Source organism: Phalaenopsis equestris, unplaced genomic scaffold, assembly GCF_001263595.1.
Source record: "Phalaenopsis equestris unplaced genomic scaffold, ASM126359v1 Scaffold000194, whole genome shotgun sequence".
NCBI classification, from domain to species: Eukaryota; Viridiplantae; Streptophyta; class Magnoliopsida; order Asparagales; family Orchidaceae; genus Phalaenopsis; species Phalaenopsis equestris.
In genome coordinates, this window is record NW_018164636.1 from 378,521 (window position 1) to 395,445 (window position 16,925).

The following is a 16,925-nucleotide window of genomic DNA, read 5'->3' on the forward strand; positions in this document are numbered from 1 at the left end:
ATTAGATTAGATTCCTTTAATCCTTCCAATTGGATAATGTAAGCTTCCAAGTATGGCTTAATGATTTGATCTAGGCTTAATTTGACTTGATTGGACCAATTTTGATGTCATTGTGTTTATCTCATCGTACCGATCAATTTGATAGTAAGTTTGTTGAAATTAGAGTTTCAACTAATTTTGAATTGAAGTTTGAATATTCTTTGCTAAAAAATTATCTCGATATTTGTGCCACACCTCAAGATTCTTGTCAGATGATGAAAATTTGTTGATAGTGTATAAATTATAAATGTCGTAATGTAATAATTATTAATTTAAATAGTTGATAACACAATATTATTAAGAGTTTGATCCTTAGCATTGACAATGGTAAAAATCTCTAAAATTAGGTTGAAAATAATTCATTGGCTCTAATTACATGATAAAATGATTGTAGCTATGTATAAGAACAAAAATATTGTCAGGATAATGATAAGTGCAAGTTTTGAGGAGCTCCAAAACAACCAACCTAGGTTTGTGTTTGGGCACTTGTGTTTGGTCCAATTCAGGTTCACATAAAATAGATTAAAAGTAAAATTAGAAGAAATAAAGTTGAATCATGACCAATTGGTGTTAATTTATTTACAGTGAGTAATATTTATCTAAATTTATATCTATTATTTATTTTTTTCATTTATATTTATCTAAATTTATATCTATTATTTATTTTTTCATTTTTTTTTTGTTTTAGAGACCTAAGTTTTTTTTTTTTTTTGTTATAAAAGGTATAATGTACTTTTGAGAAATATTTGTGTCATTTTATTAAGAAAATATTATGTCCAGATAACGAACATGCAGACGATGACATGAATCACACCACGCCGTCGTCCGTATCCACGTTTAACCAGACATAATATTTTCTCCTTTTTGTTGTGCACCATAAATATGATTATGTTACCAATTGACTAAATATTTTCTATTCTTCCATAAATATAGACCGACTTATGTCACGTGATTATGTTACCAATTGACTAAATATTTTCTATTCCATAAATATAGACCGACTTATGTCACCTAATGAATATTTTTGTGTTCTCTTTAATGACAATTGTTCTCTTTTATATTAATGTGGCTATTAGAAAATTTCTCACCAAAGTAAGACTTGATAGAAATTACACAGAGATGAATCTTAGAGAGATTTTAATATAGCCGCTCGAGTAAAAAATGGTTCAAAATTAAAAATTGCTAAGTTCTCATAGAGACAACCTCCATGAGTAATTACATTTTAGAAGTGATAACCAATAAAACTCTTGATTATGAATATTCTTCATGTCATGGTTTATCGTAAATGGGGTTGATTTAGGTAGCAATCTTAGTACAATGACATATGCTCAAATATTGGTCAAGCATATTGGATCCAATAATGAGATAAACAAATAAGATAACCAAATGATAATAACATGGTAATGTAAATAAATATATATGTTTTAGGTCAAATTATCTCCACCTCCAAAATATGGCTTCTTTGATGCTAACCACATTTTGTAGCTAGGATCAAGGAAATTTAACATATAAGTTTCACTTGAACATTTAAATGTTTTCTCAGGACTTGAGGAAGAAAGCTCATTGTAATTCCTATCTATTATACTACTTATGAAAGCAATTTCAACTAATCAAAGCCCCATGGAAACTACACAAAAAGTGCAATCCTTGATCCTTCTATTTTACATTTCTAAAAAAACTTATCAACACAAATCTCGGGGCATTCTGATAGCCTAAAAAAATGACATGATAAAGCTAGACCACTGGTAAGCAAACCATGGGACCCAGAAAAATCAATCGGCTCATGCTAGCCAGAGTTCATCCGAACCAACCCAACGATACATGCCTAGATAACATCATCTACTATAAGATACCAGTTTACTTAGCCAGCAAGAATTCTGACTGCAGGAATCAAGAATAAATGACCGGCCCGAGTGTCGAAGCAACCTCATTGACCATCTTCAAAATCCAATCGATCTCCTAGATCTGAAGAATTGATTTATTGATAGTCCCTCATCCAAAAGGCCGACCAGCAACACCGATCAATTCACCTCTTCGGTCCCAATTGATCGAGCAAGAGAATAATAAGAGCTTAGCGTCATAGGGGTATAATTACTTGAATAACCTGTACAACCTCCCTTAAAGCGGGGTTATAAATGTAATTTTTTTTATTTCTTTCTCTCTCTTATAAATAGGGAGGTCTTCTCATTTAATAAAACTTTTTGCCTCTCCGTTCTCTCATGTATCTTTTTACAAAGAGGGATTGTAGGCCCTATCCATGTACTATGAATATTCAAGCATATAAGATGGTGAAAAGAGCCTGTGAATACCCCATTTTACCCGAGAGGGGCAAAGTCAATGTGCATTTCTCTCTCTTTTCTCTCTCCCTCTCTCTCTTCCTCTTTCTCTCCTTTTCTTTTGATCTGAATGCCCAAATCCGTTAGGAGCATCTCCCGAACAAATTCAGATTCAACAAATAATAATAATAATAATAGTCATTTTAATAATTTTAAATCCTAAAATGTCGTAACAGACATGCCCTGAGAGAGTTTAGAGCACAAAAGAAGAAGATAGAAGGGAGAAAATGCAAGACCAGATGAAATTCCATTATTAGAGAGTGTAACATTTATTCAAAAAATAAACCCCTATTTATAACCATAGGTTGCTTCAATATACATCACAATATTACTCTTTTTATTTTCACAATTAATGGGTATTATTTGTCATTTCTCTAACCTTGGGTTGTTAATTTAACTATCTCTTTAAAACTTATAACTGAATGGGCGCCACTTTCATCAATGGGTGCGCACATTGGACGTTAGGTATGACTAACTAATTTTACTTCCTACTAACGGTTGCTTCGTTCCCGACCGATTCCGGCGGTCGTCTGATTCAACCGATCATCCTAGTTCGATGGATTTTCGTCCATCTGGGCAAGCGAGCAAAGTTGACCGATCGTTTAATAAACCTTGGCATGGAATTCTGATCGGAAATAAGAGTCTCTTCGGACTGTTTGATCTCTTTGAGATTCATGCTGATATTTTCCTCATACAATAATAATGATAATAATAATAATAATAATCACTCGAATTTTACAAATGAACATTAATATTAATTATATAGACAGTATTATGTCTCCATTGTTGACAATTAAACCCAACTTTAGAGGTAAGTTTCAATAATTTAAATGCATTATATTAGCCGTAATGCGGCTCATAAAGTTTCTACCATTTCAAAAGTTTAAGCTACATACAAATCCTTATTATGACAAAGTTTGATTTTACAGGCAGCCAAATCCAACCTAAATTTTGACTTTTGTCACTAAGCGACTTGAGATAATATTCTCAATAAGATAAAAGAATATAGATAAGAAGAATAAAACTAATTATTTAAAGGATAAAGCTAAGGGAAAGTATTTATTCTTCCACATCTATAAAAAAGAAAAAAATATTAAGATTTTATGACACAAGAAACTAGAAAGTAAGGAGTTACTACTTGCAACTATGAGCGTAAGTGAGCCCACGCCCACTGATGAGTCGGCTCGAGCACAACTCGATAAGTGGCTCGTGAACTGAGCTTGATTAGTTAACAAATCAAGCTCAAGCTAGCTCTGACTTGCCTTGTAAGTTTGTGATTATCTTTAGTATAAAGTATACTCAAAATACGTTAAATTTGAACTCGGTATCTTTAAAAGTATTAAAAATCTTTTCAAAAAAAAATTAATTTGTATTTTATATCAAGTGATTTATTATTATTTCTCTCATAACTGTTCTTTCTTTTTGTCATTTAATTATAACACTCTTTTTAATTGTATAGCCTAAAAACAGACCACCTAATCGAGAGCTGTCACAACCGAAGATGTGATCGCCGAAGCTGTTGCCAACACCTATGAGCGTCGCCCCCATCCAGTCAGTCAGCTACCCAAGCTGGCCACATGACCCTTAACTGACCGACCGCTTGGTTCAACCATTACTTCCTGGCCGACCAGCTGGGCCTACTATTATTTCCTGGCTGATCGCATGAGTCGAACACCCTCCACCAGCCATCCTGGCCAGCGACCACCCGTCGACCGCCCACCACCAACCAGCTGAAAGGGTGACAAGGGCCGATCACATGCAAGCTACCAGCCAGCCACACGGGCAAGCCATCACTAATCGGCTGCCCAACATGAGCAAACCGCTGCCAACTAGTTCACCAACAATGGCCGATCACCTGCAAATTTGCCTGCCAACTGCTTGAGCGGGTCACCATTAATCGTCGGACCACATAAACCCAGTCGGCCGACCACCCCAACATAGAAAGTTATAATTAGGGTGGGCATTTCCCCCTTAAATCTATAATTTTTTTATATAAATAAAAAAAAATTCTTATATAATTTAGACAATTAAATAATTTTGCCTTCCCCATCTTCATCATTATATATTCTTTTGTCTAATATTTTAAAAAATAGTTATTTATTAAGTTTATCTATCTTGAAAAATAAGTTGGGCTCCACTTCTACAGAAATTTATTAAATTTCAAAAAAGATTTTTTTTTTTTAATGGAAATATCCCAATAGCCATCGTAATTCAAAACAGCCGAGTCACGTGCTGTGTCTCGTGAATTGTTCCACGTCACCATTGGTACGCCCGGCATATTACGGCGGATCGGGCCGTTTGCCTATTGGTGCATCGGTTTTGCCGCGTTACCGGACAGTTCAGGTCGAGCGGTGCGTGGACCCACCACATGGGCCGGATCCTTCCCTAGGGTTTACTAATTTTGCGGGCCAACGAAGGCAACATATCCTGCACAGAATGTTCCTGTCGGCACCGTGAGCTAAACAATTACTTTATCTTCGATGATGAGATAATAAGGCACATTTTAAATAAAAATATATTACACTTTTAAAATATTTTTTTTGAACTAATTGAAAATTGATTAATTTTATTTTTGGTTTACATTTGTTGAAAGTATAATACTTCAAATTAATATTATATAGTATTTTTCTAATATATTTTATGATAGTACTTGTTATAAAATAATACTTCAAATTAATATTATATAGTATTTTTCTAATATATTTTATGATAGTACTTGTTATAAAATAATTTTAAATAATTAAAGATTGCTTATTCATTCTCATCCTTACGTTTGGCGCAACGGTTGGGCGGTCGTTTGGCTGAACTGTGTTTTGACAGTTTTTTTAAAAAGCTACCGCTGAAACGTCTGTAGGCCGCAACAGACCTGCTTATCTGCGGTGGCTGTTTCCCAGCCACGGTCTGACTTTTTTTTTAAAAAAAAATTATAATAATCGCCACAGTTTTTTACAATATCAGATTATTGCTCAGCAGCTTCACAATAACATCTTAATAAATTATAGTTTCTTAAATAGAGCCTATGTTTATAATACTAATATTGACTAATATTTTAAAAAATAATGAAATGAGCATTGTACAATTTATAACTAAAATTAAACATTTTCAATGTGTCACATTGATTTGATTGTGAGGGGATCTTCACACGATCGTGCATGTACAAGTTCCAATTTTTTAATATTATAAGTTTGTTATACTTGCTTCATGACATTGGAAATAAGGCCAAAGATTGGAAAAAGATCCAATGACTAGAGAAGAGAGTAGCGTTATGTTACGAACATATAACACCAATAATCACCAATAAAAATTTTTTTTTTATAAGTGTACAAAAATGTGCCCCAATTGACTAAAACTTGACTAATAAAAAGTTTAGCTTGGGTCAAAATTATAGATGCAACTTTTATTTGGGTCATGTTTGTGTTGACCCAACTAACCTAAAGTTGTCTTGAATTTAGGAGTGTTAAATCTGGCTCGGGTCTGACTCGAAAACGCTTGACTCGAAGCCGAGCCGAATAATAAACAAGTGAAAAAGTTCACCCTAAACCGGACTAGCTTTCAACCAGCTAATCCGAACTTGACTAGTATGACCCGTTTAATGCAAGTCATAATAGCTATTCATTTCAATTTAGAGTCAAATTCAAGTATATTTCAATTTGATGGATCTTCTTTGGGTTAGCGGATTAATTTCGCGGGTCAGCCCAAAACCGACGCAAAAAATTAAACAAATTAGAAATCCTAACTTGAACATGACCTTAAAAGTACTTCGAGACTCGAGAAAATAAGACGCTAAGCGAGGCCGAAATCAAGGGAATATAACTGGTGCATTATTATGATTGTAATTTTGGCATATTTAAAGACGTTTATATTTATCGATACTTCACTTCAAAGAAGTAAAAGGCTCGGAAGCATTTGTTTATGCCCAAAAAGTGCACGGGAAGACGAAAAAGGTGCCTGATGTGTGAACATGTGCCATGAAAATATGCCAAAGAAGATAACTTCCAGAGACAAGTTTGTATTTTTATATTTGTCCTCCTATAATCTATAAATAGGAGAATCTTTTATATGCAGGGGGGCTCATGCCATTTTAAGTTTTCCCTTTCTTCTGTAAACAATCTCTTTATATACGAAATGGTTCCGAAACCCCGGGGCAGACCCCCCATTTTTTCCTATTGAGGGCAATCGCGACGTCATCTTCTCTCTCTCTCTCTCTCTCTCTCTCTCTCTCGGTTCTCATGCTCTATATCTCGGGCATGATCTACATTTGATATTCAGATTCAACATGATTCAAAATTTGATTACATTCTTGACTATATGTACTTTTTTTACATGGTGTAACTATCTTAACATAACTAAGTATGGTTCCAAGTGCTGACAAATAAAAAATTCCATAGATGTAAAAATTGCTCCTTTGAGAAAATATTAATTGATCAAATATGCTGTAAAACTATAAGGGCTAGATTGCAGTGTGATTAGTTACAAAGAACACATTTAAGTACTTATTTCGGCAATAATGATGATGCCACAAGATGCACAAGAAGGTTGGATCACTCAATACATGTGGAATGTTTACAAGAAAAAGGATAAATCAATGCTAACAAGAGAAATACAAAATATGCACTAAAGTTTTCCCAAAATTTTAAAGTATTATTATGCATCCTCACTTGATTGAATGAAAATGAGTATTTTATAAAATCAACCTCAAATATTCAGTCTAAAATGTTAAAGATAAGGAAACTAAAATCATTGTAAATTAAAGTTAGAGTTGGGTGCTAATGACCAAAATACTAATGTGACCCAATTTAGTTGGGTCAACTTTGTCATTCAAAATAAATTGATTGCTATGTCCAATATTTATTGTTACATGTGTTGGCATGGTGACATCTATGTAAAAACTAAAATTTAAGGATAATTATGTAAATAAATGGGAATTGAGTGGTATGTATGTAAAATTTTCATATATATTGTAAATATAAAAATATGTCATGGACCTCAAGGCAGATGAACGCCTTAGGAGGATGATACTGACGATGGACATATACAGTCTTGGTCGGATGTTAGCAAGGGAGGCGTCTTGTTTGAGCGATCGACGAAACGTGCAGAAGATTTTTCTCTTGGTCGGGATAAGCCCTCAGGATGATCGATAAGTCAAGGCTCATCTGACGGCCGACAAGCCATCATCGATCGAATTGGTCCTCAGCTCTTATTATATGCTAATAACTCTATAATTATTAAAAAGTTACTCTGAAAAGTCAATGATGAGGGGGCCAATATGTACTTTTGTAATACGAAGACCTATGTCTATAAATAGGAGGTCCATATAATGAAACACTCTCTTTTACAGTTCCCTACTGTGCTCTCTCTCTCTCTCTCTCTAATCACTTCTTAGCAGAACGTTCTATTCCTTGGGTTATTTTCTGGGCACTTTTGGATTCAACATCATTTAAGATGTGGTGAGCGTGGAAACATGTCTTCAACAAGAACATGAGCCCAACACCAACAGCAGAGAGAGTTCAGTCAGAGGAACATAGGAGAAGCAACATGCACCAGAGAATTTACAGAAGAATTCGTTCAACGAAGCCTGAAGTATTTGATAACTCAGATTAAGAATCAGATTTCAAGAAAATTCGTAGAAGCACTCGCAGCATTTGTTGCAGCCCTAGCAACAGCCTATAAGCCTTGGGCTACGAATGTACATGCGTTGCGGTCAGCCCACTAAACATGCGGATGTTTTTGCTATGTAACGTCAAATAAACGTGAATCGCTATAGTTCTCCTACGGTTAAAAATGATTTTATGCTTCGTGTTCCATCAATAGTTTGAAGAAATCTAACAATTATATTATTTTATGATATATATGTATATATATTATTTTATGATATATATATATATATATATATATATATATATAACCAAAAAAAATTATATTACCAGACACAAATCATCATACATTTTGGATAAAAGATCTTCTTAATTCAAATTTAGGAAAGTCTGAGCTCTGATTTCAATTAACTTGAACTTAGCCAGAGGATCTCACCAATCTAAATAACATTGAAAGTGATCTAATTCAAGTCTAGATAAGCTCAGATCAATACTTGAAGTGTAGTCACAGGATTTGGGTGTATTAATTGAATGATCAATTTTTTTCAAAATATAGTGTGCTTAGTGAATCCAACAAGCCCAAGATCATTTAATTCAAAGTCATTAAAACAGTTAAATGTTGAAAAAAAAAGTGACTTATAATCAATGGAATTCAGTGTTTTGAAATTAGAGCTAAAACTATCAAAATGTCATCTCAAAAACTATAATAGACCCATATTCGTCACTTAAATTTGGGGTGGAGGGAGTGAGAAGACAACTAAAGCATTACTTGTAAAAAGAAGGGCAAGTAAACGACCATCTGTTATTGTTGACTGTTAACTATAGTCGATGCAACCAAACTGCAATTTTTGTAGCCAAACTACAACTTTTGTAGCCCAGTTATGATTATTGCAACCAAATTATTACTACATATTTGTGACTGTTAATTTTTATAATCTAATCTTCTTTAATTCAAGAGCAGAGTGGATCTCAATACTTTCAATTTCCTATTGTGTTACTTTGATTAGGTTAAGCCTAGTTATTTTTTCTATTTCTAGAGATTTTTCACATACAAAATCTAATTCTCTTAGATTTCTATCAATGTGGTTGTAGGGAAATTACACTGAGCTAAGCCTTAATATTTCTTTGTGAAATTACACTGAGCTAAGCCTTAAGATTTCTTTGTCTTTGAGAATTTTCTAGTACACAACATACACAAAGATATAATTTAAAATAAATAAGAGGAAAAACACAATAGAAAAAGGGACCTTTTTCTCTTAACTCTATTAAGGAAGTATGGTCAAACCTTCAAGAATCTCTTTTCTCATATAGAATTCTTATTTTATATCATTGCTCACGTTTTATTCCTTGGGTGCAATTCTAGGATAAATCTGAGTTCAACAATACTTATCTCAATTTAGAACTCTCTTGAAGTTCCAAAATAATACTTTTTAAGGCACAAGCTTAACTCACCTACTAGATTAGTTATTGATGTGTCATGAATAAATTTTTATCTTCAAGCATGAATCTCAATGCATTTTGAGCTAAAAACATTTCAAATTTAAATCAAGATCATTTAAGCGCTAATTGCAATAAATTTATAATCAAATTGAGTATCTTGATAAAGCGAATTCAATGATGCGAAAAGAAATCCAATTTGAGGCCAACTAAACTTAAATCAAACACTTAATGTGTAATTGAAGGCTTTGTTGTATCTAATAGAATGTCTTAAAAACTTAAAACTTGGCATGCTTATAATCAAATCGAGCGGCTCGAAGTGAGAAATCCAATGAGCCCAAGATTATTTAATTTTGAGATTATTACAACACTTAAATGTTAAAAATACTTATGATCGAATGAATCAATAAAGACTGTTTGATGAAGTGTTTTGAGATCCTAGCTAAATTTATCAAAATGCCTCTCTCAAAAAACTATAAATAGATCTTCATTTCTGAGTTGATGGAGAAAAAAAAGAAGAGAGTGATCCAACTACTAAATCATAACTTTTGAAGTCCTCATAGTTGTTGTCAACCATCAAAGTTTATCGCCGATCACCAAAGATCATCGCCAGCTACCAAAGGTCGCCATTGACCACCTCTAATAATTTTTACTACCAACCACAATTGTTTTAGCCTTCAACTATGATTTTAATAGCTCTACTATCACTATTATAAGCATTAACTGATGCTACTATAATCAACAAAGACTTCTATTATAAACCACAACTCTTAAAGTCCCACTACAACTATTATAGCTAGACTACAATAGTTATCATCTCAACTACCTTATATAATCATATATATTAGGCTATTTCAAAACAGATACAATTTTAACATAATATTGTAATTTCATCTTCCCTAATTCAGATGAAGAATGCAATTTTGTACTTTTAGTTACATGGTGAATAATTTTAATATGGTTAGACACCGTTATTTTTTCCCTTAGGTTTTCCATGTAAAAAATTATGGGGTCTCCCCCTCTAATTTTTCTGGGTGATTTGTACGTGTACTGGATATTTGTGCAATGCTAAAATGTTAAATCATTACTCTTTTTAATATGTATTTCCTAGCACATAATAGTTATAATGAGTTTATTTTATATACTCTTTGGTATAGATAATCACATAATGTCAACATCTTCAATAAATAAAGGATTAATAGTCATTTGCGGCACATGAAGAAGAAAACATCATGGGAATTCTCATGTAAAAATCTAAACTCTCCTCCGAATGTGTGTGTGTGTGTGAATTGCTTGTTTATAAATAAGCTCAATTCACCCCTCGCCCGTGAAAGAATTTGACAAGGTCTTTTTGTTAAATTAATTTGCTAACATAATCATCTAGTCTTATTTTCTTATCATCTTAGCAAACTTCTTATGTATGTACATGCCTAACAATTAAATGGATATTAATCTTTATAGCATTTTAGTGTTATAAATTATAAATAAAAGATATATTTCACTTTTTAAAAGTAGAGATAATCATATTTTTATATGAAATTAAATGTTTTAAGCGGTATGCATGCAAATATAAAAAAAATTAGATATTAGATATATAAATATATAAGAATTGTTTGGTTTTTATGTGTTGTGTGCTAGAAAATTTGTAGCGTTAGAGTGATAATTTAACATCGTAGTGATGTACAATGATTCATCACACACATAGATAAAAGAAAGTCTTGCAAAGAGACGTCAAAAATCATTCAGCCTGATCCAGTTAAAATAATCAACTATATAATTAGAAGAACATATATCAACTCTTCACTTGGATTAGGGATGACGGGATTATAATATTACGTCGCATCATAAATGTTTTAAAATAACCCAATAAATATAACTATATAAGGGTAGTTAAAACTATAATACTATAGTCTAATTATAATGCTCGTGGAGGGACTACAACAATTATATTCGACTGTAGAAACTATAGCTTACTATTTAAGTTGAAGCTGATTGTCATGACAACTGCAGTAGAGTTAGCAAAGTCATTGTTGGAGGCTATAGCATCTATAGGTGACTATAAAAGTCATAATTATAAGAGGCTATAACTGTCTTAGTAGGGATATTAAAACCATAGTTCGTGGTGGTCGACAACAACTGGTGGTCTACAACTACGGGTACTCGATGACAACCTTTAGTGGTCAGTGGTGACTAGTAGACGACCACGATCTCAGATGACGGCGACAATCGCCAAGACTTCAAGAGTTATGTTTTAGTCGTCAGCTCATTCTTCTCTTCTATTCTTCTCATAAATAAAAAAATAAAGGTTTATTTATGATTTTTGGGAGGGGCATTTTGGTAAAATTGATCAATCTCCCAAACACTATATCAGACGAAATATATTTTTTTAACATTTAATTATCTTTGCAACTTCAGAATTAGATGATCTTATGCTTGTTGGATTCCTCTCATCAAAATACTTGGTTTGAATATAAACATATCAAATTTTAAAATTACTTTATATTCCACTTGATGTATCAGCCTTCAACGATACTTCATGTATTTGATTTGGTCTTCTTTCGACGTCAATCAGATCACATACATTATCATTCGGTTTATCATGTCAAGACGTCGTTTAGTTTGATTATAAACTTATTGCAATCGGGCCGCATCTGAATAATCGTGAATTTCAATTCTGAGTATTTCTAGCTTAAAATACATCGAGAACATGAGTGCCAATAAAAATTTATTAATAACACATTAATAACCCATTTATTTTATTGTTCTCCCTTGATTTAATTCGTTTCTCTATTAAGTACTTTGGCATCTATTTTATGGCTTTATAAGCACACAACAGATCAGATCAAATCCTTGGCCTTCATTCAAGATAGATTCGGATATATCTTCTTAATGAAGAAGAATAATATTATATTTAATAGTTCCAATCATTCCTTAAAGTAGGGCTATGCTAGCTGCCCCATCTGCCTATATAATACTTGATATGACCACTTTTAATACCAAACATCCCTTCTAAAATAACAATAATCAATACTTCACGTGGCCTTCTTGGCTTGAATTCAGTGTAGCATCAACCATAATTAATTATGCCAATTAGAAGGTGATTAAACTAATTATCTATTTTGAACTGCAGCCATGCAAGGAGGCAGCTCTAACTCGGCTCAAGTGGTTCGTGAGTTGAGCTCACCGGCTCGAATTTAACTCGATAAGTGGCTCGTGAGCTGAGCTCTACGAGCTAATAATTGAAGCTTATGCTAGCACTCGATCAACTCATTAGCCTCATGGCCGAACAGTATTTTTATTAAAAAAATATTAATATTAAATATACTCAAAATATATTAAATTTAATATTTTTCTTTAATTTAATAAAATATTAAAAATATATAGTTTATATTTCATATCAATTTATCTCTTATTGTTTAGCTTCTAATTATTCATGCAATTTATCAATTATAACTCTAATTTAAATTAAAATTATTTTCTCGCTTTCATAATAAACTAGTCAGAGGGTGAATCGGCTCACACTCATAGACTTAAAACTCGATCTCGGGCTTAATTAATTAATTAAGTACTCGCTTGAACTAGATTAATTTAAAACATCATTTAAATTATTGATCTTCTATAAGGATCAATATAAAGCTTGATGGTGTTTAAATAAATTGATAATTTGGCTACTATCAAAACAAATATTTATTGCATATTTGTCCTTGCATGCTAAGTAAAGGATTGTATAAAAACTAATCAAATCAATCAAAAAAATATTACATTGTATACCGTTTGAAAAATTATTATATCAATAAGTTAGAAGAATATCACGTTCACGTCCAGACATCGTACGTCCAGAAAATCATGTAGATAACACTGAATCGACATAACATAACGCAGTTTCATACTCAAATTATCTTAAAATTCCCTCAAACATAAAATAATTTTATAAAATATATTTTATATTCCTAATCAATCAAATGGGCAACTTCACGAGAAAATATTACTTCAGAACAACATATGTCCGAACGATGGCACAATATAACTTTATCATGAAGAACAAGAATAAATATTACATCAGGACTCCGCACGTAGAGTTACGTGCGGAGTCCAATGAAATTACGTCGTGAAAATGATCGGCCCAGTAATACAAGGGAATATTTCCCTCATGTTATTTTGTGTTATTCAGGTGTTATTGTATTCTGCAGTGTTATAATAACATAATAATATATCATTAATATTTGCATAACACATAATAACACCTGAATAACACAATAACACCTAAATAACACGAGAGAAATATTCATTTATGTTTCCGGTCATAATTTTTTTATTTGTCTATGTGGCGTGATTTCATTCGACTCTACATGTAACTCTATATACGGAGTCCTGATTTAATATTTTTTCTTGTCATGATCAACTTTCTATACAACAAAAAGGCAGAATTTGCAGATCCCTCCATAAAAGTGCTAAAAAATCTTTAAAAAAAAATTGCCTCTTACATTAATGAAAACCTAAATTGTCTAAAACAGATAAGCTCTTTCCAATAACATCAGCTCTAAATCCTATGGAACTGAAACTTAAAACGATTCAATTCAAACGCAGCACCAAAAAATGCCAACCAAAAAAAAGAAAAGAAAAAAAGCTTCCAAAACTGATAATTATACACAAAAAATGTAAGAAAAATCAATAAACAAAAAAGATTAAAAACCATGGCCGCTAATTAACAGCTATTCATACAACATAGCTCATTCCAACCTCAAGGGTGGAAGCATGTGGTATATTTACAGCATAAGATGGCCCCCTAGAGTTCCTCCTCAAGAAATCATACAAATTAAGAGCAAGCTTCTTCATGAAACTAGAACCACCCTTTGCCCTCATGCAAGAGTTTGCCATGATGAAGGCCATGCCAGACTCCCTCGCTTCCATCAAATCTCGAAGCTCATCTCGCACCGTCGAGTCCATCTTCGGGCTCTCAGGCAGCACAAACCTCACCTTCTTCCTCACAATCATCGGCGACTGTATTTCTCGATGCTTTGATGGTTCATCGGAGTTCTCGTTCTCATCCACCCCTCTCTTCTCCTGAACCTCATGAAGCCAATGTCCGGTTCCGACCACCGTCATTTTCTCATCCTCCTTGGAAGATTCTTCTTCCAAGAGACTGTTGAGCTCAGTCGAAGTACTGGACTGGATGAAGCTGGCTATGCTGCACATAAGGTCCTTTTCGAACTCGATGTCATCTTTGTGGATGTCATGATAGCCATAGCGAGCAATGCAACGGTAGATGTGGTATTCTTTCGGGCCAATCCGGCCGACCAAGAACCTCTCTTCTGGTTGAACATGGGGGACCGGCACGGATTTGATGCAGAGGAAGACGACGACCTGGTGCATGGAGGAGAAGAATGTATTCAGGCTATAAAGGATTGGTGAAGAAAAAAATCCATAAGCACTAAGTATCTCCAATTTTAACGAGTAAGGCTATATGACAATAATATCAACCAACCATAACAATGTAAACAAAATTGTCATAACAATATCAAACAAATATGTGCACAAAGTTTCATTTTATATAAAGTTTCTGCTTATCTCATAAGTACATATGCTTAAAATTCAAGGGGTATTTACTTACATAGCACATAATTCTTATGTATTTACATATCTCACACCTAAACTTTCATATTTACACACGTATCACACTCAAATCTTTAACATCACATTAAAAAATAGTTCTATTACCACTTTTTAAAAGTGACATACACATTTTTCATGCATATGTTTAAAATACCAAAGTGCTTTATATCAACGTAAACATGACCTACCTCATGGAATGCGGGGAGGTTGGTGACAAAGTGTGAGAATATAGCCGGAATGCCAGAAACTAGCTCGGTATGAATAAGACCGATGCCTCGAACACGCGTAAGCCCGAGAGTGGACCCAAGCCGAAGGAGCCAATTGATCGAGACCTTGTTCTGGAGATCGAACTCGTACTTCTTGAGGGTACCATAGTGCCACACGTACATGATGATCATAAACACAAATGAGAGGATGATGGGCACCCAAGCTCCCTCGAGAAACTTAATAAGGGAAGCGGAGAAGTAAAGGGCCTCGATCGAGCCGAAGAAGAAGATGAAGCATAAGGCAAAGGCAATGCTCCGCCGCCAGCAGAGAACAATTACTAGAGACATCAGGCAGGTGGTGACGAGCATGACAGTTATTATCGCCAGCCCTGATGGAATGTTAAAATAACATGCTAAGAAGACTTCAATACTACAATTACAAAAGAAGGCGGAGAATTTCAAATTGGGGAATTTACATACATACAACTTAGTTCTTATGTATTTACGTATCTAACACCTAAACTTGGTTTTTTAACATTTATACATACCACTATTTTAACATTGAAAAGTGAAATGCGTCTTTTCATGCATATGTAAGGTCTGATATACATGTAAAAATTGAATTTTCGATGCTAGATCTGTAAATACATAAAAACTGTGAGGTATGTATGTAAATGTTTCTTGAAAATTTTCGTGGAATGATTTCACAGTGATGGGTACCCGAGGCATTTCCCATGCGCTTCGTGTCTCTGAAACCGATAGTAACGGCCAAACATAATATCATCAAAATCCAGTTGATATCCGGGATGTATACTTGGCCAATGAATTTGGGCGATGTGTGTATTATCTTCACTCTAGGAAAGCATCCCAAAGCAGAACATTGTTTAATTATTGAAAAGGTACCAGTGATAACAGCTTGGCTTCCTACCACAGCAGCAAGTATGGCTATACCCAGAACAGGCCACCTTAATTTCTCTAAAATGAAAAATAAATGTATTTATATAACTGTTAATTAACATTTATCGAGAAAACTATATCGAGAACAACGATTACCTGGAACGGATACGTAGAATCCAATTCGATAATTAGTTTCGATGATATGGTGTTGGGATAGATATGCAGCTTGTCCCATATAAGCTAGAATCAATGATGGGTAAACAACAAAGGTAAAAGCAATCTGCATAAAGTAACAGGTCCTCAGTGATTGATGAAGGAATTGTATCAGAGACATGATTGCCTCTCTATTCATGCAAAACTATTCCTCATATGTAAAATATTTTTGAAGCAATAGCAAATCATCTGTTAAGGAATGTTCTGTAAATTTTGTATACAAAAGTGCGCTTTTTGCAATTACTATTTGGATTGGACTGGTTTCCCCTTACCTATGTACCTCTTATCAATGCACATAGATTTAAAAAAAAAAGGGAAAATATACATACATACCACACAAGTCTTATGTATTTACATGTTTTTTTTAAAAGTAAATCGATATTTGGCAGAGGCCCAAATACCGATTTCCCATGCACTAGGGCCCATGATGAGAGCTCGCGCCATGTGCCTAAATATTCGAGAACCCAGCACCACTGGGGATCGAACCCGTGATCTGAGGGAACTTACAGTGAACCCCGCCAACCAACAGGCCACGGCTTGCAGCACAAGTCTTATGTATTTACATATATATATATATATATATATATAAA

At 33.6% G+C, this 16,925-nt stretch overlaps 1 protein-coding gene across 1 annotated transcript in view; it reads right to left on the reverse strand.

Annotated features, from left to right (window-relative positions):
- Window positions 1-14,038: 14,038 nt before the first annotated feature.
- LOC110022514 (potassium transporter 25-like) overlaps window positions 14,039-16,925 on the reverse strand; it is a 10,950-nt gene continuing 8,063 nt past the window's right edge. The window contains exons 4-7 of the mRNA XM_020721490.1: window positions 16,279-16,466; window positions 15,946-16,200; window positions 15,208-15,614; window positions 14,039-14,770 (exon numbers count right to left, since the gene is read on the reverse strand). Coding sequence (XP_020577149.1) covers window positions 14,123-14,770; window positions 15,208-15,614; window positions 15,946-16,200; window positions 16,279-16,466 — 1,498 coding nt within the window. The 3' untranslated portion in view covers window positions 14,039-14,122. The remainder of the gene's footprint in view (window positions 14,771-15,207; window positions 15,615-15,945; window positions 16,201-16,278; window positions 16,467-16,925) is intronic.